Source organism: Leuresthes tenuis, unplaced genomic scaffold (assembly GCF_036924035.1).
Source record: "Leuresthes tenuis unplaced genomic scaffold, fLeuTen1.0.hap1 SCAF_4, whole genome shotgun sequence".
Lineage (NCBI taxonomy): Eukaryota > Metazoa > Chordata > Actinopteri > Atheriniformes > Atherinopsidae > Leuresthes > Leuresthes tenuis.
Genome location: NW_027325358.1, coordinates 35,625,383 through 35,647,209, shown reverse-complemented (window position 1 = coordinate 35,647,209; position 21,827 = coordinate 35,625,383). Strand labels below are relative to the sequence as shown.

General features: G+C 42.9%; 1 protein-coding gene across 1 annotated transcript; it reads left to right on the top strand.

The window, feature by feature from the left end:
• The first annotated feature begins 592 nt into the window (after positions 1-592).
• On the top strand, positions 593-2,516 carry LOC140304918 (general transcription factor II-I repeat domain-containing protein 2-like). Its single transcript, XM_072383715.1, has 4 exons — positions 593-1,357; positions 1,440-1,502; positions 1,601-2,146; positions 2,385-2,516. Exons 1-4 carry the CDS (start codon positions 593-595, stop codon positions 2,514-2,516), a joined length of 1,506 nt encoding a protein of 501 aa, XP_072239816.1.
• The last annotated feature ends 19,311 nt before the right edge of the window (positions 2,517-21,827 follow it).

Sequence of the window (21,827 nt, the reverse complement as noted above, 5' to 3'; positions counted from 1 at the left end):
CCCACAGAGACAAAGTGCTTGTTGAAGAAATTTAGCCATTTTACCAAGAAATTTGGTAGTTTCGGCATTTTGCTGAGCAGCACCAGATGTCGACTTAACCACCTTCCAAAATTTCTTTGGATCATTTAGGTTACATGTGGTTTCTGTTAGATAGAACTCAACTTTTGCCTTCTTAATCGAGGATGTACATTTGTTACGCAACTCACGGAAGTAATGCCAGTCATTGTCAGATTTTGTTTTCCAAGCTCTAGCCCAGGGGTCGGGAACCTATGGCTCGCGAGCCAGATGTGGCTCTTTTGATGGCTGCATCTGGCTCGCAGACAAATCTTTAATTAAAAAAAATAAATAAATAACCTTAAAAATATAAAACATTCTCGTGTATTTCAATCCACTCATTTCCTACCGCTCATGTTCATGGTTTCGAGCGGCTTTTGGGAGGACAGCTGTGGCCAATCACAGCTGTCCTCCGGGACAACGGCAATTTTTATTGGACAATGTGTCACACGGGTCGTTGTGAGGTCAGGAAGTAAACTTCCCTCCTATTAGTCAAGGAGTCAGCTAGCTAATTGCAGAAACCCTTTTGACGAAGAAGATGGCTAAAAGAAAAAAAGATGAGGAATATCGTACTTTTCAGCAGGAATGGACAGAGGAATTCGCCTTTGTGGAGAGAGCAGGTTCTGCAGTGTGTCTAATATGCAATGATAAAATCGCATCGTTGAAACGGTCAAATATAAAGCGGCACTTCGACACACGCCATTCTACATTTGCATCGAAATATCCTGCGGGGGACAGCAGGAAAAAAGCATGTCAAGAGCTACTGTGCAGAGTGCAAGCTAGTCAGCAGCAACTCCGTGTTTGGACTCAACAAGGTGACTGGAATTCGGCTAGCTTTGCTGGTGCTTTAGCGATTGTGAGAAGCGGAAAGCCATTCACGGATGGGGAGTATGCCAAAACATTCATGGTTGATGTTGCCAATGAACTTTTCGACGACTTTGCAGATAAAGACAAGATAATCAAACGAATAAAAGACATGCCTTTGTCGGCAAGGACTGTTCACGATCGTACCATCATGATGGCAGATCAAATTGAGGCAACGCAAGTGAAGGACATAAATGCCGCACCATTCTTTTCTCTCGCTTTGGATGAGTCAACAGACATAAGCCATGTATCCCAGTTCAGCATCATTGCAAGGTATGTTGATGGTGACACACTACGTGAGGAAGGTCTTGCTGTTTTGCCTGTGAAAGGGACAACAAGAGGTGAGGATTTATTCAAGTCTTTCTCTGAGTTTGCTAAAGAAAAAAATCTACCGATGGATAAACTTATTTCGGTGTGTACCGACGGTGCTCCGTGCATGGTAGGGAAAAACAGGATTTATAGCGCTTCTTCGTGAAAATGAAAAGAGACCCATCTTAAGTTTTCACTGTATCCTACATCAGGAGGCGCTTTGTGCTCAGATGTGTGGCGAGCAGCTTGGTGAGGTGATGTCGCTGGTCATTCGGGTGGTCAACTTTATTGTTGCCCGAGCTTTAAATGATCGCCAGTTTAAAACACTGCTGGATGAAGTTGGGAATAATTATCCTGGTCTGCTTCTGCACAGCAATGTGCGTTGGTTGTCAAGAGCCGTTTTGCGGCTTGTCTGAGCGAAATCCGGACTTTTCTTGAAATGAAAAACGTCGAGCATCCTGAGTTAGCTAACACCGAGTGGCTAATGAAGTTTTACTATCTCGTGGACATGACTGAACATCTGAACCAGCTCAATGTGAAAATGCAAGGCGTTGGAAATACAGTGTTATCTCTTCAACAAGCAGTGTTTGCATTTGAAAACAAACTGGAACTCTTTATCGCCGACATTGACACATGTCGTTTACTACACTTTGAAAAACTGGGAGAGTTTAAAGATGCATGCACAGCAAGTGACCCTGCTCAACATCTTGACCTTCAGCAGCTGGCGGGCTTCACATCTAAACTCCGGCAGTCATTCGCCGCGCGCTTTGGAGAATTTCGTGAGCGCACACGTCTTTTTAAGTTCATCACCCATCCACACGAGTGCGCAGTGGACAGCGCCGACCTGAGTTACATCCCCGGTGTCTCTGTCAGAGATTTTGAGCTACAAGCTGCTGACCTGAAGGCTTCAGACATGTGGGTAAATAAGTTCAGGTCACTGAATGAAGATTTAGAAAGACTTGCACGACAGCAAGCAGATTTGGCGAGCAAACACAAGTGGGGAGAATTAAAAAAAACTTCAACCCGTGGACCAGCTGATTGTCAAAACTTGGAACGCGCTTCCCGTCACGTACCACACACTGCAGCGTGTGAGTATTGCTGTATTGACAATGTTTGGCTCTACGTATGCATGTGAGCAGTCTTTCTCACATCTAAAGAACATTAAAAGCAACCTACGATCACGTTTAACGGATGGAAGTCTCAACGCCTGCATGAAGCTTAACCTCACCAAGTATCAACCAGACTACAAAGCCATCAGCAAAACCATGCAGCACCAGAAGTCGCATTAATGGTAAGAAGTACTTTATTCATCATTTGTTAGCAACAGAATTAAAATTAAAATGCACACATTTACTTGTATTTAGTGTTAAATATATTGTATGGCTCTCACGGAATTACATTTTAAAATATGTGGCGTTTATGGCTCTCTCAGCAAAAAAGGTTCCCGACCCCTGCTCTAGCCCCTGCAGCATCTCTGTCCTTTATAAGATTTCCAATTTGTAGATGAAACATGGGATTATTTCCCCCTTTCACCCAGAATTTCCAAAAGGGAACATGTTTATTTATTAGAGTCAGGAAATTATGTTGAAAATAACTCCAGGCCATTTCCACATAACCAAATAGGGAGGTCCTATCCCATTTACAGTGATATGCATTATGAATAAAAGCTTGTTCATGAAACTGTTTAAAATCTCTATTATATACAATGTGTGTCTTGGTCTTAGGGAGTTTAGTATATCTAACTACTGCGATGGTAGAGTAATTACTCAGATCATTTGCAAAGACACCTATATTACTGTACTTATGAGGTACATTGGTCAGAACAAGATCAAGAAGTGAGGATCAAGCTGGAAATTTTTTGCTAGGCCAGGTTGGGCTATCGATGAGCTGAGTTAGATCCAGAGAATCACAGACGCTTTTTAGGCTGTCTGAAGTTGAGGATAACCAGTCATAGTTTAAGTCCCCCACAAGAACAATTTCACTGCAGTTATACCCTGCCACATAGTCAGATACAGTCGAAAGGGCCACACTGCAGGCTGAAGGGGTCTGTAACATAATTGTAAAAGACTGGCCATGAGAGAACTCAAGTTTTAAAGCAAGCAACTCAAATTGTTTAGTTAAGGATATAGAGGTGACGGGTGTGGCCTGAAATTTCTTTTTTATGTAATGGAAACACCTCCTCCTTTCCTGGGCTGATCACCACGAAAGACATTGTAACCACTGAAAGAAATGTCCTTATCTGGAACATTTTCATTCAGCCAGGTTTCTGATAGTACAAGTAAATCAATATCGGTTGTTTGTATCCAGATTTTAATTAAGTCGATTTTAGGGAGTAAACTCCTGACATTTATGTGAATAATCCCAAATCCAGACCAGTAGCCTCATTATCTGGTTTGGTGAGATTAATAATTAAGGATTCTGTAAATCTAAAATTATTTTCCAAAACTGAAAGGCACAACAAACGAACGGGGCAAATGTCATTTAAAATTAGCACATAATGGGGCTTCAACATTTGACTGGTTAAGTCAGTAGAAGCCAAGGACCAGATGAGTGTTACTGTCCTGAGTGGACCCAGAGGGGGGCGTGGCACATCACTGTGTGCAGCGCCAGAGTTCTGGAGTACAGGTCCACACGACCAGTGCAAGAATGACAGGAGTAAGGTAGGAAGAAGCTTCATTGTCAGAGTTCAAACGGTTCGTAAGTAAAGTTTGAGGACCCCTGAGGAGACCCTCAGCCGCTGCTCTCCAGGAATGCGCGAGAAGACGCATGCGGCTAATAGCGGCGGCTTGCTACAGGTAGAGCCAGCAGTCAGTGATCGCGGTAGTGACTATTTCACAATAGCCGATAAGGTACCGCTGCTAGCGGGTTCCAGCAAAAGTCGGTTCCCCGCACATCACCAGTAAGGGAAGCAGAGGTCACCTCGATAGGATTTCGAAACCATATGCCAGCTCCGCAGATGGATAGGCAGCTTGAGGTCCGGGTCTCAGCGGCTCCGAAGCGCGCAGCAGGTGCGACCCTCGTTTACAGTCCTGTCCAGGGGGGCTCACGAATATGCTGGATGGCACTGATCTCCAGGCGACTCGAGCCCGCTGGCAGAACCTCGACACCGACTGGATCCGAAGTGAACATCCTAGGGAACATCCCCAGGGAGGGTGCCACATCAAGGGATCTATGCGGGTGAGAAATCCAGAAGAGGTAAGACGCCGGCGCCTCCAGCTGAACCCAGTGAGTCGTGTTTGATAAAAAAACGTCCATGAAAGCGATAGAAAGTTTTAAAAGAGTCAACACGCGGGCGACCTGAGCAGTTCAGGTGACCAAATAGACATAAAAAAAGGGGTTTAAACATCGTTTGGTTAAAGGTAGAAAACAAACAGGCCATCTTGGACCTTTACTGAAGCGAAGTTGATTCTGTTGTGTGTCCGTCTCGATTTATTGAATTAGAAAAAAAGAAGTTTAGGTCATTGAATGTGATTATATTCAGTTAATACATTTTTTTATTCTGTCAATAACGTGAGATTCCCACATTATCACATATCAGAGCTGAATGTACTCATGACGTAAAGTTCTAGAGCTTTACATGCAGTTGTCATAACACGAATAGCAGACATAAACTGATCAACAAAGTTTTACTAATTTTCACACCAATTTTTATTCCTATCTTCTAATAACCACCTAATAACCAACAAAAATGCAACAAACCATTATGTTTGAGGAATTAGGAGATGTTTTTTAGTCAATAAGAAGTAATTGTTGAACTGTCAGATTGTCTATTGATTTCACATTGACTAACAAATCAATTAGTCACCCACTTGTTTCATCAGCACCAGTAATTACCACTGAAAAGAAAAAGCAAACCTCTCATTTGAGCATGTAAACCAGCTTCAATACGCCTGCTTTTGTTGGTCTTTCTGTTATGGAAATGGTGAAGTAAAAGTGTATGAATGGCAACCACGCTAAAAAGCTTTTTTGACTCCTTCTGCGTCCTCCAGCTCTAAGCATGACAGAAATGTGCTCTGAGGAAATGTACAAGTAGCAATATTTGATGTAACATTTTCTCCTCATTCTGACCTTTACTCCTGACACATGACCACACATCTCCCTCTACTCTGTGTGTTTTTCATATACACACTGACTACTGTGAAAATGTCAGAGGCCCCATCAGAAGCCCCTCCTGCTGTGGTGTGTGGTGGCTGGGCTCAGCAAGGCTCCCCATTACTGATTAATGAAATCACATCAGATTATTCAATTAAGACTCAGCACCAGCCCCATGTGGTTGTCTCCCAAGGCCTATCTGAGCTGTGTTTAGCTACAACACACCAAGGATGGTAGCTCCTAACCAGCACAGACACAGAAAACTGATGTGCTGTGGTGGGCCACCAACGTGAACTTGCTTTTGTATGTGAAAGGATAGAAAAAAACCTTCTATTTTACCCTTTCAGATCAGTTATTGATAACCATCCAGTAGCAGGAACACAAATAATATATTTTTCTTTTTTAAAAACAAGAAATGAAATAACAATAATTAAATTAAATCAAAGCCTAGAAGCTTTGAAAATATACTGACACTGTATGTTTCTGGAAACCACAAATGTGCTTTTTTTTAACATTTCGTATGAGTATTTTATGTTTTGTTTTTAACATCAAGAAAGTTTTACACGTCTTTCACAGTGTACTGAATTTACATTTCTTTTGTAACTTTAGAACACATGCAAAAGCAACTTTTAGCTTGTATTCGTTTTACCTTCGACATCATTGTTTTGCTCTTGGCAGACACAGGACTCAGGGAGAATCAGAGTTAGAACAGAGTTTATTTACAAGTGGTGAGTGTTGAAAGCCGAAGTCAGAGAGGAGGGAGAGAATTAGTGAGGTTCCAAATAAGAAATTTGGGGGTATGTGTCAGGTATGTGGAACAGGTTGGCAGGAGGAGGGTAACAATAGATGCCAGCCCGGGCATAGAAATCCGAGGCTTGGACAGTGATGAAGAAAACGGTGCTGAAGGAAACAAGAAGTCAAGGTCAGAGCGAGGAGTTTAACTTGCAGTACAACACAGGAGTCAGCCTAATTACCACTAGAGTAGTGAGACATTCTGGTAAAGACAGGTGACTCCTGCAGCTCCTAAAAAAGTGTCCTGATGAGGGCAGATGAGGAACAGGTGCAGAAGCAGGAGCAATCCAGACTTCCTGCCCAGCCCCACCTAAGACTCAGAAATCGCAGCAAAACAGCACAGCCAAGCATGATCATGACAATACCAAAAATCATACTTTTGCTTTTGTAACAAGACTAAGCAACTATTTTCAGATTCTGTTGGCAAACACAGCACTCTAAATGGACCCATCTTGTCTTCTCAATAAACTAGAGTTGGCAGCACGTCAGATTATTTTAAGGGTTGTAAAAGTACTCAGAGGAGTTCAGACTGCTGCAATTCTTTTTCCTTTTTTTGTTGTTTTTCAATAATATACTTTATAGTCTGTTATTAGTTACTTAGTTACTTACTAACCAAATACACAGATAAAAATAAAACTCAAGAAACACAAACTTAGTTCAGTGGCAAGTTACATCACTTGTCAAGCTCACCCCGCCTCCTGTGTTGTTTACTAATTAACACTAGCTAAGTTTAACATCTTAGGAGATTAAGCAAATTATTATGATAATAATATAGTTACATTATAATATTTTGAAAGATTAATTTTATTGTAATGCCATTGCTTTGTCAATAGAACTATTTGAAGTTCAACAGTTTCATGTAACAACCCCCAGCTGTGTGGATATGGTGTATTACGAGGCCTTTGTCATTGCAACAATGCAGTGATAGCTTTTTTTGCAGCTGGTCCTCTGTTCAGTCTTGTACGCTACATCAACTGTAATGTACCGTTCTCAGTGGATTAACAATGCTTGTGTAATTTATTAGCAGGTTTTTAATAAAAATGTGGTCTCCAGGTTCAATTGGCTAATTATGTTAATTCATACAGAATGTTTAAAACCTGTAAAATGGTGTACAAACTCAATCACGAGTTATGCTGTGTACATCTGCTTAGCCCATTACAGAGAAAGCATTGCTTGGAGGTACTGACAACTGACAAACTAGAGTGCTAATTCAATTAAATTCAATTCAGTTTTATTTATATAGCACCAAATTACAACAAATGTAATCTCAAGGCACTTAAATAATAAAGTCCAATTCAAGCCAATTGGAGTTCAATTCATTGTAATCATAATCCAATGAAATCCAATCAATTAATTTCAAAATAATCCAATTCATTCATATACAGCCAATTCAAAAACAATATCCTAGCTAAGGAAACCAACAGATTGCACCGAAACTTGTCTTCAGTCGAATCTCCCGTCCTGAGCGTGCCTGTGGCAACTGTGGAAAGGAACGACTCCCTTTTAACAGGAAGAAACCTCTGACAGAACCAGAGTCAGGAAGGGTGGCCATCCGCCTCGACCAGCTGGGGTTTGAGAAGACAGAAAAGGATACCTGTTGGAACAGGGAAACACAAGTTAATAACCACAATAATGTCACATATAGTATCATTTGAGAAATTAAACAAGGGAAAAAGAGAGCAAAGTGAGGAAAGGTGTGACAGATGAGGTCCCCCAGCAGTCTAAGCCTATAGCAGCTTAACTATGGGATGTATCAGGGTCACCTGAGCCATCTCCAACTATAAGCTTTATCAAAAAGGAAAGTTTTAAGCCTTATCTTAAAGGTAAAGAGGGTGTCTGCTTCCTGAACCCAAACTTGCTGCTTATTCCACAGAGAGGGGCCTGATAACTGAAGGCAATGAGATCTTTAAGATATGATGGAGCTCGGTCATTAAGAGCTTTATATGTGAGGAGAAGAATCTCAAATTCTATTCTGAATTTAACAGGGAGCCAATGAAGAGAAGCTAAAACTGGAGAAACATGATCTCTGCTGTTAGTTCTCATCAGAACTCTGGCTGCAGCATTTTGGATCAGCTGGAGGCTTTTCAGAGAATATGTGGGACAGCCCAATAATAAGGAATTACAGTAGTCCAATATTGAAGTAACATATGCATGAACTAGTTTCTCTGCATCACCCTGAGACAGGATGTTCCTGATTTTGGCAATATTACGAAGGTGAAAGAAGGCAGTCCTTGAAACCAGTTTTATATGTGCGTCAAATGATAAATTCTGGTAAAAAATAACTCCAAGGTTCTTCACTGTAGAACTGGAAGCCAAGGAAATACCATCTGGAGTAACTATATAACTAGACAATTTCTCCATGAAGCGCTCAGGTCCAAAGATAATTACTTCAGTTTTGTCTGAATTTAGAAGCAGACAGTTCTGAGTCATCCTGGTCTTTATGTCTTTATGACAGGCTTGTAGTCTGACCAACTGATTGGTTTCATCTGGTTTCATAAATAAGTACAGATTAGTATCACCAACATAGAAATGGAAATGTATGCCATGCTGTCTAATAATGTTACCTAATGGAAGCATGTATAAAGTAAAAAGAATCAGTCCAAGCACAGAACCCTGAGGAACTCCATGACTTACACCAATGTGTGAGGAAGATTCTTCATTTACAAGAACAAACTGGAATCTATCAGATAAATATGACATAAACCAGCCTAATGCAGTTCCTTTAATCCCAATAACATGTTCAAGTCTCTGTAAAAGAATGCTGTGATCGATCGTATCAAATGCAGCACTGAGATCCAACAGGACAAGTACAGAAACAAGTCCGCTATCAGAGGCTAAGAGGAGATCATTGGTAACTTTCACCAGTGCTGTTTCTGTGCTATGATGCACTCTGAATCCTGACTGAAACTCTTCAAACAGATTATTTCTATGTAAATGATCACAAAGCTGAGCTGCAACTATTTTTTCAAGAACTTTAGACAAAAAAGGGAGATTGGATGTAGGTCAATAATTAGCCAACACTTCTGAATCAAGAGTAGGTTTTTTAAGTAAAGATTTAATTACAATAACCTTTAAAGTCTGAGGTACATATCCTGTCAACAAAGACAGATTGATCAAATCCAATATGGAAGTGTCAATAGTGGAAAACCTCCTTGAACAGTCTGGTTTGGATTGGGTCTAAAATACAAGTTGATGGTTTAGAAGAGACTGTTGCTGTTGTTAGCTCAGAGAGATCAACTGGGCAGAAGCCATCTAAATACAATTCAGGTTCTAACGACACTTCTAAAGCTGCTCTTCTTGATGATACATCAGTGATAATAGTGGGAAGGATTCCATTAATCTTCTCTCTGATAGAAACAATTTTATTGATGAAGAATCTCATGATATCATCACTGCTGAGAGTTAAAGGAATACATGGCTCAACAGAGCTCGGACTCTTTGTCAGCCTGGCAACAGTGCTGAAAAGAAACCTGGGATTATTCTTATTCTCTTCTATCAATGATGAATAATAAGCAGTTCTAGCTTTACGAAGGGCTTTCTTATACGTTATTAAACTATCTTTCCAGACTAATTGAAACTCTTCTAAATTAGAGGAACACCACTGTCTCTCCAGCTTTCTTGCAGTCTTCTTTAAAGTACGCAGCTGTGAATTATACCAAGGCGCCAACATCTTCTGACTGATTACCTTCCTTTTCAGAGGGGCAACATTGTCCAGTGTTGTACGCACTGAAACGTTAGTGCTGTCAATAAGAGAGTCAAGTTCTACTGGGATAAAATGGGGGCGGTGGCAGTGGTTGGACATGTGTGTCATTACTTCTATTATTATTAGTCTTGTTGTTAGTGTTGCTCTTCTCAGACGCTTGTTCCCTGCTGTTTCCATAGCGATACCAGCGCGCCAGAGAAATCTATACTTTTCTTCTGCGTCAGAAATACCATGTGTGGCGTGTGAACGTGAGAACTTGTTGAAATGCGTCTAAATTCAGACAAAACTGAAGTCATTATCTTTGGCCATGAGTGCTTCAGGGAGAAACTGTCTGGTTATACAGTTACTCCAGATGGCATTTCCTTGGCTTCTAGTACTACAGTGAGGAATTATTTTTGATCAGAATGTATCCTTTAACTCACATATAAAACAGGTTCGAGGACTGCCTTCTTTCACCTTTGTAATATTAAAATCAGGAACATCCTGTCTCAGGGTGATGCAGAGAAACTAGTTCATGCATTTGTTACTTCAAGATTGGACTACTGTAATTCTTTATTATTGGGCTGTCCCACAAATTCTCTGAAAAGCCTCCAGCTGATCCAAAATGCTGCAGCCAGAGTTCTGATGAGAACTAACAGCAGAGATCATGTTTCTCCAGTTTTAGCTTCTCTTCATTGGCTCCCTGTTTCTTTTCCTCACATATAAAGCTCTCAATGAACAAGCTTCATCATATCCTCAAGATCTCATAGTGGGATATTTTCCCAACAGGGCACTTTGCTCTCATGTTGTCAGTTTAATTGTGGTTCCTAGAATATCTAATAGGAGGCAGAGCCTTCAGTTATCAGGCCCCTTTCTGTGGAACCAGCTACCAGTTTGGGTTCAGGAAGCAGACACTCTCTCTACCTTTAGAATTAATCTTAAAACTTTCCTTTTTGACAAAGCTTATAGTTAGGGGTAGCTTGGGTGACCCTGAAACATCTTATAGTTATGCTGCTATAGGCCTAGACTGCTGGGAAACCTCCTATGATACACCTCTCCTCACTCTGTTCTCTTTTTTCTCTATGTACATATGACATTATTGTTGTCATTAACTTGTGTATCTCGTTCTCAGAAGGTATCCCTGGGGGGTATTCCAGAAAACGAGTTATGTGAAAACTCAGAGTAAGTTAACCCTAAGATTAGGGAAACTCTGACTTACCCGTTCCAGAAAGAGAGGTACCTGAAACGCTGAGTCAGTCACCATGGTAACATGTGTGTTATGTTAACATGGTAACATATGTGTTATGTTCACATATGTGAACTGTTCTCTTTGATTAAACTAAACAAAACATCACACAGGAGCTGTCTTACTGATGAACACCTTCACTCAGTCCTGAGGATTTCCTCAGCTCAGAGCCTGACCCTCAATATTGATGAAGTTGTACAAAAGATGAGACACCACCAAGCATCAGGCACAGCCTCAGACAAGTGAGCATCCCAGAGAATTAGCGTATTTTTAGTTTTTAATTCAGTTAAATTTCTACAAGACATGTGATTTTTTTTCTTTGAAGGAAATATTGTTTTGTCTGTGTGCCATATATTTTATTTATTTTTCAGTTAATTAACAATTGCAGATAAGAACCATAAGAATACAACTGATTTAATTTATTTCTTTATTTTCTCATTTTACTATTTGATAGCAGTAATTGGTAGGATCATAGAGCAGCATAATATTTCATTTTCAATTCATAATACATGTCATTTCCATCCATCCATCATCTGCCGTTTATCCGAGGGTCGGGTCGCGGGGGCAGCAGCTTTAACAGAGAAACCCAGACGTCCCTGTCCCCGGCCACTTCCTCCAGCTTATCCGGGGGGACCCCGAGGCGTTCCCAGGCCAGCCGAGAGACATAGTCTCTCCAACGTGTCCTGGGTCTTCCCTGGGGTCTCCTCCCAGTGGGACGTGCCCGGAACACCTCACCAGGAAGGCGTCCAGGGGGCATCCTAACCAGATGCCCGAGCCACCTCATCTGACTCCTCTCAATGCGGAGGAGCAGCGGTTCTACTCCGAGCCCCTCCCGGATGACTGAGCTTCTCACCCTATCTCTAAGGGAGAGCCCAGACACCCTGCGGAGGAAACCCATTTCGGCCGCTTGTATTCGCGATCTCGTTCTTTCGGTCACTACCCACAACTCGTGACCATAGGTGAGGATGGTAACGTAGATTGACCAGTAAATAGAGAGCTTCGCCTTCTGGCTCAGCTCCTTCTTCACAACGACGGGTCGGTGCAGAGCCCGCAACACTGCAGACGCCGCACCGATCCGCCCGTCAATCTCACATTCCATTCGTCCCTCACTCGTGAACAAGACCCCGAGATACTTGAACTCCTCCACTTGGGGAAGGATCTCATTCCCGACCCGGAGAGAGCATTCCACCCTCTTCCAGCTGAGAACCATAGTCTCGGATTTGGAGGAGTTGATTCTCATCCCAGCCGCTTCACACTCGGCTGCAAATCGCTCCAGTGAGAGCTGAAGGTCACGGCCTGACGACGCTAACAGAACCACATCATCCGCAAAAAGCAGAGACCCGATTCTGAGGTCGCCAAATCGGACACCCTCAACACCCTGGCTCCGCCTAGAAATTCTGTCCATAAAAGTTAGGAACAGAATCGGTGACAAAGGGCAGCCCTGACACCGGTCATACAGAGACCGAACGGCCCCTATCAAGGGGTCCGGCACTCCATATTCCCGGAGCACCCCCCACAGGACTCCACGAGGGACACGGTCGAACGCTTTCTCCAAGTCCACAAAACACATGTAGACTGGTTGGGCGAACTCCCATGCACCCTCCAGGATCCTGCCGAGGGTATAGAGCTGGTCCACTGTTCCACGGCCAGGACGAAAGCCACACTGCACCTCCTGAATCCGAGGCTCGACTATCCGACGGATCCTCCTCTCCAGTACCCCTGAATAGACCTTACCAGGGAGGCTGAGAAGTGTGATACCTCTATAGTTGGAACACACCCTCCGATCCCCCTTTTTAAAGAGGGGGACCACCACCCCGATCTGCCAGTTCAGAGACACTGTGCTCGATGTCCACGCGATGCTGCAGAGGCGTGTCAGCCAAGACAGCCCTACAACATCCAGAGCCCTGAGAAACTCAGGACGGACCTCATCCACCCCCGAGGCCTTGCCACCGAGGAGCTTTTTGACCACCAAGGGGGTCGGGTGCCTTGTGAGATGGGTAGCAGACGAAGACGGAGGCCTTGGCGGTCTGATCGTCGGCTACTGAAGCTAGCTCTTGGGACGTGGAAAGTCACCTCTCTGTTGGGGAAGGAGCCGGAGCTGGTGCGCGAGGCTGAGCGGTTCCGGCTAGATATAGTCGGACTCACCTCGACGCACGGCTTGGGCCCTAGAACCAGTCCTCTTGAGAGGGGTTGGACTTTCTTTCACATGTTATTTCATTTTTGTATTTGTTTTGATATTAAGGAACATATTTTGTTTTTGAAGGACATTTACTTTTTTACTGTTTGCCTGTTGAAAATGTTTTCCCTTGAAATTACGGACAGAGCCAAAAAAAATATTGGATTATTAATTTAATCATCAAATAATACACGGTACACTGTGTTAGTTCTTGTTTAATAGGCTATGTGCAATTATTTCAATATGTTTTAATAAACATTCAATCAGTCCGGCCCGTGGCTTGTAGCAAATTTGTTTTTTTTGGCCCTCTGTGTATTCAACTTTGACATCCCTGCCCTACCCGAGCCAGGGTTTGTATCCCCACCCCGCTGGTGACTGGTGTGCAGTTGGTGAGAGGCTGGGGTAGTTTGTGGTTGGAAAAAAAGAAAAAAAGATGGTTGTTGTGGTGTGAGGAGCAGTGATGGCTGGCATTAGGGGAGTGACTCTGGGACGCCAGTGATCACTGCCTCGCCTGGAGGTGTCGTGGACCCAACTAGACAAAATACAGATGAAAGGAGGTTCCCGCCTGATGACCCCAATGACATGTTGGCCAGCACTGCTCACTGGTCTACATAGGGAGTAGGCCTATATGGAATTATTCACTGAGTCCATTTAAAAAAAAAAAAATTCTATTTATTTATTTTTTTAGCACAAATTTATTGTGTTTACATTAAATTGACCTGGGCACTTCCAGCAAAAGTTGATTTGTTGACCTCAGAGCTCTACCAGGATTACGGACAGTTAAAAGCTCAGATACATACGATGGGGCGAGGCCATTAAGAGCTTTAAAAACAAAAGTTAAAAGTTTAAAATCAATTCTATAAAGGACAGGAAGTCAATGAAGTGAGTTAAGAACAGGAGTGATATGCATACGTCATTTAGTATTGGTTAAAAGATGGGCAGCAGCATTTTGCACAAGTTGAAGGCAACTAAGAGAAGTCTGGGAGATGCTAACATAAAGTCCGTTGCAGTAGTCTAACCTTGAACTTATTAGGGCATGGATGGCTTTCTCAAGGTCGTGACGGCTTGAAAACATTTTAACTTTGGCCAGGAGACACAACTGGAAAAAACTAGTCCTGACAACATTGTTAATTTGTTTGTCAAACCTCAGATGACTGTCAAAGGCCACTCCCAGTTTTCTGACGGTTGAACTGAGCTTTGAAGACAAGGTGCCAAAGTCAGCCGTCACAGTATCCCCAAACTCCTACCCAAAATCCTTTCACAGCATCAATGTCCAGGTATGTGACTTACCATCTTAAAAAAATATGTACATATACAACTAACTCATGTCATTATCTGCACCGTGAAGATCATATGTGATGCAGCCTACATCATCACAAATGTAGAAGCTAAGTGGCCTGGCTCTGTGCCTGATTCCCAGATCTACAGGGAGTTTAGTCTGAGCAACAGATTTGCACGTGGTAAGGAAGCTAAAGCCTTGTACAAATGTTTTTTGGCTCCCTTTTTAAATGCACTCAAATGTGTCCTCTATAATTACAGGAGAGTTTGATGGCTACCTTCTGAGGGGTCGAGGCTATCCACGCAAGCCCTCTCTGTTGACCCCTTACTCTGACCCTGAGCCGGGGCCCCAACAACGTTTTAATGCGGCCCACTGCAGGACTAGAGCCCGGGTTGAGATGGCCATAGGCATACTCAAATCCCGGTGCCAGTGCCTACGTATGCGCAGGGTCACCCCAGAGAGGGTGTGACATCATTGTGGCATGTGTTGTTCTCCATGATATTGCAATTATTGGAGGAGAGTAACACCCTGCCATACAAACTAATGACCCTGAGGATGATCATCCCATCCACCCTGCAGATGTCCAGGATGGAAGGGCTGTAAGGGACCTAATAACCCAAAATTACTTTTGAGTCAAAATAAAATAGACAAATTCGCATGTGATTTGATTCTTCTTTATTCTCTAAAAGTACAAAAGCAACAGTCAGGATTTGAAATATAGTTCCAAACATTAACATATTCACCTGTTTCACCATGACAATTCACCCAACTCAACTGGCGTTCCAGTCATAAAATTTCAAGGTCAGCTTTTTGAATCTGTCGATCCAGGTATACCATTTCTTTCTGTTTTTTTTAATTGTTTGTAATCAGGTGCACCCTGTACAACTCCTTCACCAGTAACTGGGAAACATATGGGTGACATTTAATTCCTACAGTTCTACATAAACATAAACATACAGATTTAACATGATATTGACCGAAAATCTCACTGTCAAGCGGTGCTGTGGACGTTGATACACTTCAGAACACTTCAGACACACTTCAGAAGGCTCCTCCATATCTCTCCCTGTGGCAGCAGCAGACAGCGTTTCCTCCTCCTCATCATCATCCTCTTGTGATGCAGGAAAATATATTGTTTCAGAATACTTTTAGCTACCATCTGAGGCATCTAAGTATTCCATACTTACAGCTGCAGGGTTTACAATTGTTTCAGTTGGAGGCTGAACTAGGCAGATGACACCATCCATAACTGTTGGGTGGGTGGATATATATTTATTAAAAAGTAGGCTGTATATATATTAGTTTTATTTTTTTTAAAAGACATAAGTGTATACTTGCATCTGATGTAGGCACTTGTGTCCTGGGGATGACAGGCTCAGATGAGCTTCCCCGGGGATGCCTTCAGCCACCGGGCAACCACTGTTTTGACTCCACCCGTTTTTCGGGCCTCTGCCTTCTTTCTGTTGGCTGAGCAGAACTCAATGTTTCTTTGTTTTTTAATTAGTATTTTAATGAGTGTTGGTGTAGGCTACAGCATCACATTTCAAATGACTTCAATAATTATAAAATAAAAATGTGTTTGTATCAAGTGTCTACTAAGTAGGGTATTAAGTGAGAGGATGTGGAAAAACAACATTTTGTTAGGTGTTTAATTTACTATTTCAAGTAATCACTTAATTAATATTTACTTTGTCTAATAGCCTAAGTCAAATTAAATCAAAATCAAAGTGAGGTGCAATCATAGCATAGAAATATATGCCATACCTTTTTGAATTATGTTTTTATATTTAATTTTTAGCTGCTTCTGTGACAGGTTGAAATTATTAAAATATTTAAAGTGTTTCATACACAGATTAAAAGATACATGTTTAAAAGGTCAAGAGTAGAGTTTATATAAAGTTAAAAGCAACAGTTACAAAATATTCATTGTAGTTATTTTGTTACGGTTGACTAAAAATGTTAATACGGTACTAAAAGTATGAATACTGTGTACACTAATTGCAATTTATTGAGAGTTTGATGGGTTGCGGATCAGTTCATTTTGACTGGCAGAGAGCTTTGGGTTTTGCGCTTGCGCAGAAAAGCCTGTGTGTTCGTTTGAATAAAGTGAAAATGGAGTAAAGACGTCGGCTGCGTCTTTGTCCTTCATGTAGCTCAAACGTTACCACGTACCTCTCCCAAACTGTTGGAGCAGAGGGCGCAACATTTTGGAGGCACCGCTGGGATGTTTGGTCTGAGAAAAATCCGCCTGTTGTAAGTGGAAGCTCGAGCCGAATATCCCTCATCGAACCCTTGCATCGGAGACACGAGGCCGCCGACATTCACCTTGGCTCTGTCAACACGTGTAACAGGTTGTATCCGTAGTGCGCACGACCACCACTAGGGGCACCATCGTAACACAAAGTAGCAGAAGCTTGTTGAACTGTCTTATGCCCACATCTCTGATGAAAATGGAATCGGAGCTGGAAAACGTGCAGTTAAAAGTCACAGGTGCTTTATATGAACTGAATGTTGAACAACTGCTAAATATATGTAATGGACTGCAAATATCTGGACTCGGAAAAGAGCAACTTGCAGACAAAAGTCGAGGCCAGTTAATCACGCTTGTCTTAAGCCATATTGAAAGAGCTGAGTTAGCTGAGCTAGAAGATGAGGGAATGTCTCACTTGCTCAGTATTAAGGACTTGATTGAAAATGCAAAAATGACAGAGTTGGAGACAGCAGATGAAAATGAAGAGAGAGAAGATCTGCAAAAAGAGGTAGATGCACTACGGACCACACTTCAAGCAAAAGAGGAAGCTATAAATCAGCTAATGAGTAAGAAATTGAGCCTACAAAGCACATTGATACGGAAACGAGCTTCAGTACCCCAAGATAGCTCCATTTGGCGCAAGGACTTTAAGATATCAGGCCAAATAGGGGAGCCTGGACAGAAAGACAAGCTCACATTTTCTAGTTTGGTCAGGCAGATTGAGGGTGGACTCAGTAAAGGTTACCATGAAGATGAAATAAGTGACTTAGTAATTCGAGCCATCACGCCAGGCCTACAGTTAAGAAGTTACCTGGAAGGCAAAAGTGATCTTGCTCTTCCTGCCCTGCGACGGATCCAAAGGTCTCACTACCAGGAGGGAGGGGCCACTGAACTGTATAAGCAGCTCTCGTCGGAGGTTCAGAGCAGTAAGGAGACCCCACAAAACTTCCTTCTGAGAGCCATGGACCTTCGTCAGAAGATTCTCTTCGCATCCCAAGAAGCCGAGTCGGGTCTAAAATATGATCCAGCCTTAGTCCAGAGTTTGTTTATGCACACCATCCTAACAGGTTTACAGAGTGACAACATTAAGAGCGACATGCAGCCATACCTTCTTCAGCCCACCACATCTGATGAGGTTCTGTTGGAGAAAGTGAATGTAGCATGTATGAATGAAAAGGAACGACAAAATAAAAAGAAACATGCTGTCCCCCACCGAGCAGCCACTGTGAATGCTGTCCACCCCAGTGACACCCCAGCACCTGTTGAAAAAAAGACAAAGCACAGCCACCGCCACGCCAGATCTGCTGTCAGAGATTAAAGAGATGCGGTCTGAGATGGTGCTTTTACAGGACCTGCGAGCTGAGGTGTCACAAATCAGACAGACCATGCAAAAGTCTACAAGCATGACGCCCCCCACCAGTGGAGTACCTGAGGATCATTGTCCAGCACCGACCTTCATGCGTCACCCTTCGTACCAGCTGGACCCAGCTGCGCAGCACTTCTACCCTCAACACTCCCCAGCAGCTCTTCCACCATACTATCCAGCGCCAGCTTCAGCACCGATGAGAGGAAATGTCCAGTTCCAGCAGCGCTTCGCCCCTCAGCGGTACTATATGCACCGCCAAAGAACAAGGTGTTATGCTTGCATTCAGACAGGTGAAGAATTTTGTCAGCATTGTTTCAGGTGTGGGAGCAGTGAGCATTTTCGAGCAGGCTGTAAAGCACAGAGGCCAGTGAGACCAGCCAGAGATAATCCTTTAAACTAGAAGCGGTCACTCCAATGGGGCGTGGTGTGACCAGTGACACTAATGGTCCCAGTGTTGTTACGGTTGTGCTGTACAATGTGAAAGGCAGAGTTTGAAATGTTGTTCAGTGTGTAAGGATGCCTCTTACTGCTCCAACAAGTGCCAAAAGGAGCACTGGCCAATACACAAAACGAAATGTAAGCCCTATACCTGCGATAGCATTTACAAGGGGGGTAGGAAGTTTTCTGAAAAAACAGTTGAAATGAAACTACCTTCTGTCAGACAGTTAGTGGGAAGAAAATGTCTTATTAGGTGTTTTTTAGATAACAAAAGGGTTGAAGCGCTTTGGGACTCTGGTTCACAGGTTTGTGCCATAGATGAGTCATGGAAAGACATTAACTTACCTAAGCTACCACTGAGAAGGGTGAGTGAGCTTATCGACCCTCATGAGCCCCTTCATCTTGAAGCAGCCAATGGTACAGATATGCCATATGTGGGGTGGGTTGAGATACCGTTTAAACTTACTGCCAGTGACTGAGTTACTCATACCTGTTCTAGTGCTTAAAGGTTGCCAACAGCAGTGTCCAATCATTGGGTTTAATGTTATCGAGCATTTGGTTTCAGAAAGTATGAAAGATGGGACTAACTCAAAGGAAAAAGAGAAACTTCTTAAAGCAGTTAAATTAGCTTTCCCCCAGCTTAAGAAAAGCAAAGCCACAACCTTTATAAAAGCAGTTAGTGTGGGACAAACACATGAGTATAATGTGAAAACAACAAAGGAGAGAGTGACTGTACCCAAACAGAGTTCAGTGTTTATTGAATGTAAAGTGCAGGCTAAGACATTTAAAGAGGACATTACTTTGATTTTTGAACCATGTGAAAATCCAGAGTGGCCAGATGGGATAGAGTTTTGTGACACGTTAGTTTCAGTGGAAAAAGGGTCTATTCCAAAGCTTACTGTTAGTGTACAAAACCCTACCAACCATGACATTATACTATCAGGGAGAACTATCATTGGTACTGTGCAGTCAGTGGGGTCTGTCTATCCCGCTAACATCTTTAAGAAAGACCTCCAGTCTGCTGCCGTCAATAAGATCCATGTCCAGGACACCACAGGATGCACCCCCACCAGTGAGCAATGGGACCCTCCTGTTAACCTGTCTCATCTGGATGTAAGCGAAAGAGAGACTGTTCAGCAAATGCTAAGAGAGGAATCAGCGTCATTTTCAAAAACAGATGATGACATAGGATGTGTGGAGAATCTGCAAATGGACATTTTGTTAAAAGACACAGAGCCAGTTTCGAAAACGTATCTTTCTGTACCAAAGCCATTGTACAGGGAGATGAAGGATTATTTACAGGGGTTGATAGCACAGGGATGGGTGGAAAAGTCAACTTCCTCCTACTCGTCTCCTGTTGTTTGTGTAAGGAAAAAAGACGGTTCACTGCGCTTATGTATTGATTACAGAGAACTGAACCGCAAGACACACCCAGACAGACACCCCATACCTCGTGTACAGGACGTGATGGATAACCTGGGGGGGAACACCATCTTCTCGCTACTGGACCAGGGAAAGGCATATCATCAGGGGTTCATGTCCCAAGAGAGCAGAAATCTAACCGCCTTTGTGACCCCCTGGGGCCTTTATGAATGGATTAGGATTCCTTTTGGCCTTATGAACGCGCCAGCTGCGTTCCAGCAGTGTATGGAGCAATGCCTGGACGAACTGCGAGATGAGATATGTGTTCCTTATCTTGATGACATTCTCGTGTTCAGCAGGACCTTCAAGGACCATGTTGAGGATGTCAGGAGAGTACTGCGACGCCTCAGAGGCAATGGAATAAAACTTAAACCACGAAAGTGTGAATTATTGAAACCCGAGGTGAGGTACCTAGGCAGGATTGTTTCTGCTGAGGGAAGCAAAGTGGATCCAGCAGATACAGCAGCAGTGCGGGCCCTGAAAAGCAAGCAGCCAGGTACGGTTGGTGAGCTCAGAGCAATACTAGGACTGTTAAGCTACTATAGACAATACATCAAAGATTTCTCTCGTATTGCTAGTCCCCTGTATGACTTGCTTAAAGCTCCTTTGAAAACAGAGACTCAGCAGCACACAAGAAAGAGGACAAAGAGACAGAATAACGCTGTGCCCTCAAGTACTCCTATTCAGTGGAGTGGTGTACACCAGTCAGTTCTAGAGCAGTTGATAGACTGTTTAGTTCAGCCTCCTGTTCTTGGTTTTCCAGATTTTACACAGCCCTTTATCTTACATACAGATGCCTCTAACCAGGGATTAGGAGCTGTATTGTATCAAAGGCAAAATGGCAAACTCCGGGTAATAGCATATGGTTCCAGAACGCTAACTGCAGCTGAGAAAAACTACAACTTACACTCTGGCAAGTTGGAATTTCTAGCTCTTAAATGGGCGATTACAGACAAGTTCCGCGATTACTTGTACTATGCACCATTTTTCACTGTGTTCAGCGACAACAATCCGCTTACTTACGTTTTGTCGACAGCAAAGTTGAATGCTACAGGATGTAGATGGGTTGCAGAACTTGCTGATTTCCATTTTACTGTGAAGTATCGCCCTGGTAGAGAGAACATAGATGCAGACAGTCTGTCTAGAATGCCATTAGACATGGAGACTTATATGAAGGAATGTTCAACAGAAATGTCCTACGATGTTGTGGGTGCAGCTACACAGGCTGTTGACCATCAGGACGAGTCAAGCGCAGCTTGGTCTATGGGTATTTCAGCCAAGTGTGCCACAGTGTCAGTAACCATGCCCATAGCTCCACTTACTGTAGGACAGCTCAAACTAGACCAAGAGACTGATTCTGTTATTGGGCTGATTATACAGTATAAGCTGGCAGAGACAAAACCTTCTGGTTCAGAACTGAAACAGCTGTGTCCGCAAGTTGTTAGAGAATGGGACAAGTTACAGTTTGATGACAGAGGTGTTTTATGTAGACAAACAACAATCAGAAAGCAACTTGTGCTACCTGAGAAACACAGGTCCACAGTATTAAAGGAACTGCATGATGAAATGGGTCACCATGGTGTAGAAAGGACTACTTCTCTGGTACGGGACCATTTTTACTGGCCCTTCATGCAAACAGAAATAGAGGACTATGTAAAGAGGAAATGTGTGTGTCTTAAAAACAAGAGACCAAGCCACGAGACTAAAGCCCCGCTTACAAACATAGTTACTACTCAGCCTTTCGAACTTGTTTCAGTTGACTTTTTACACTTGGATAAATGTACGGGTGGTTATGAGTGTGTATTAGTTATTGTTGACCATTTTACGCGTTTTGCCCAGGCTTATGCCACTACGAA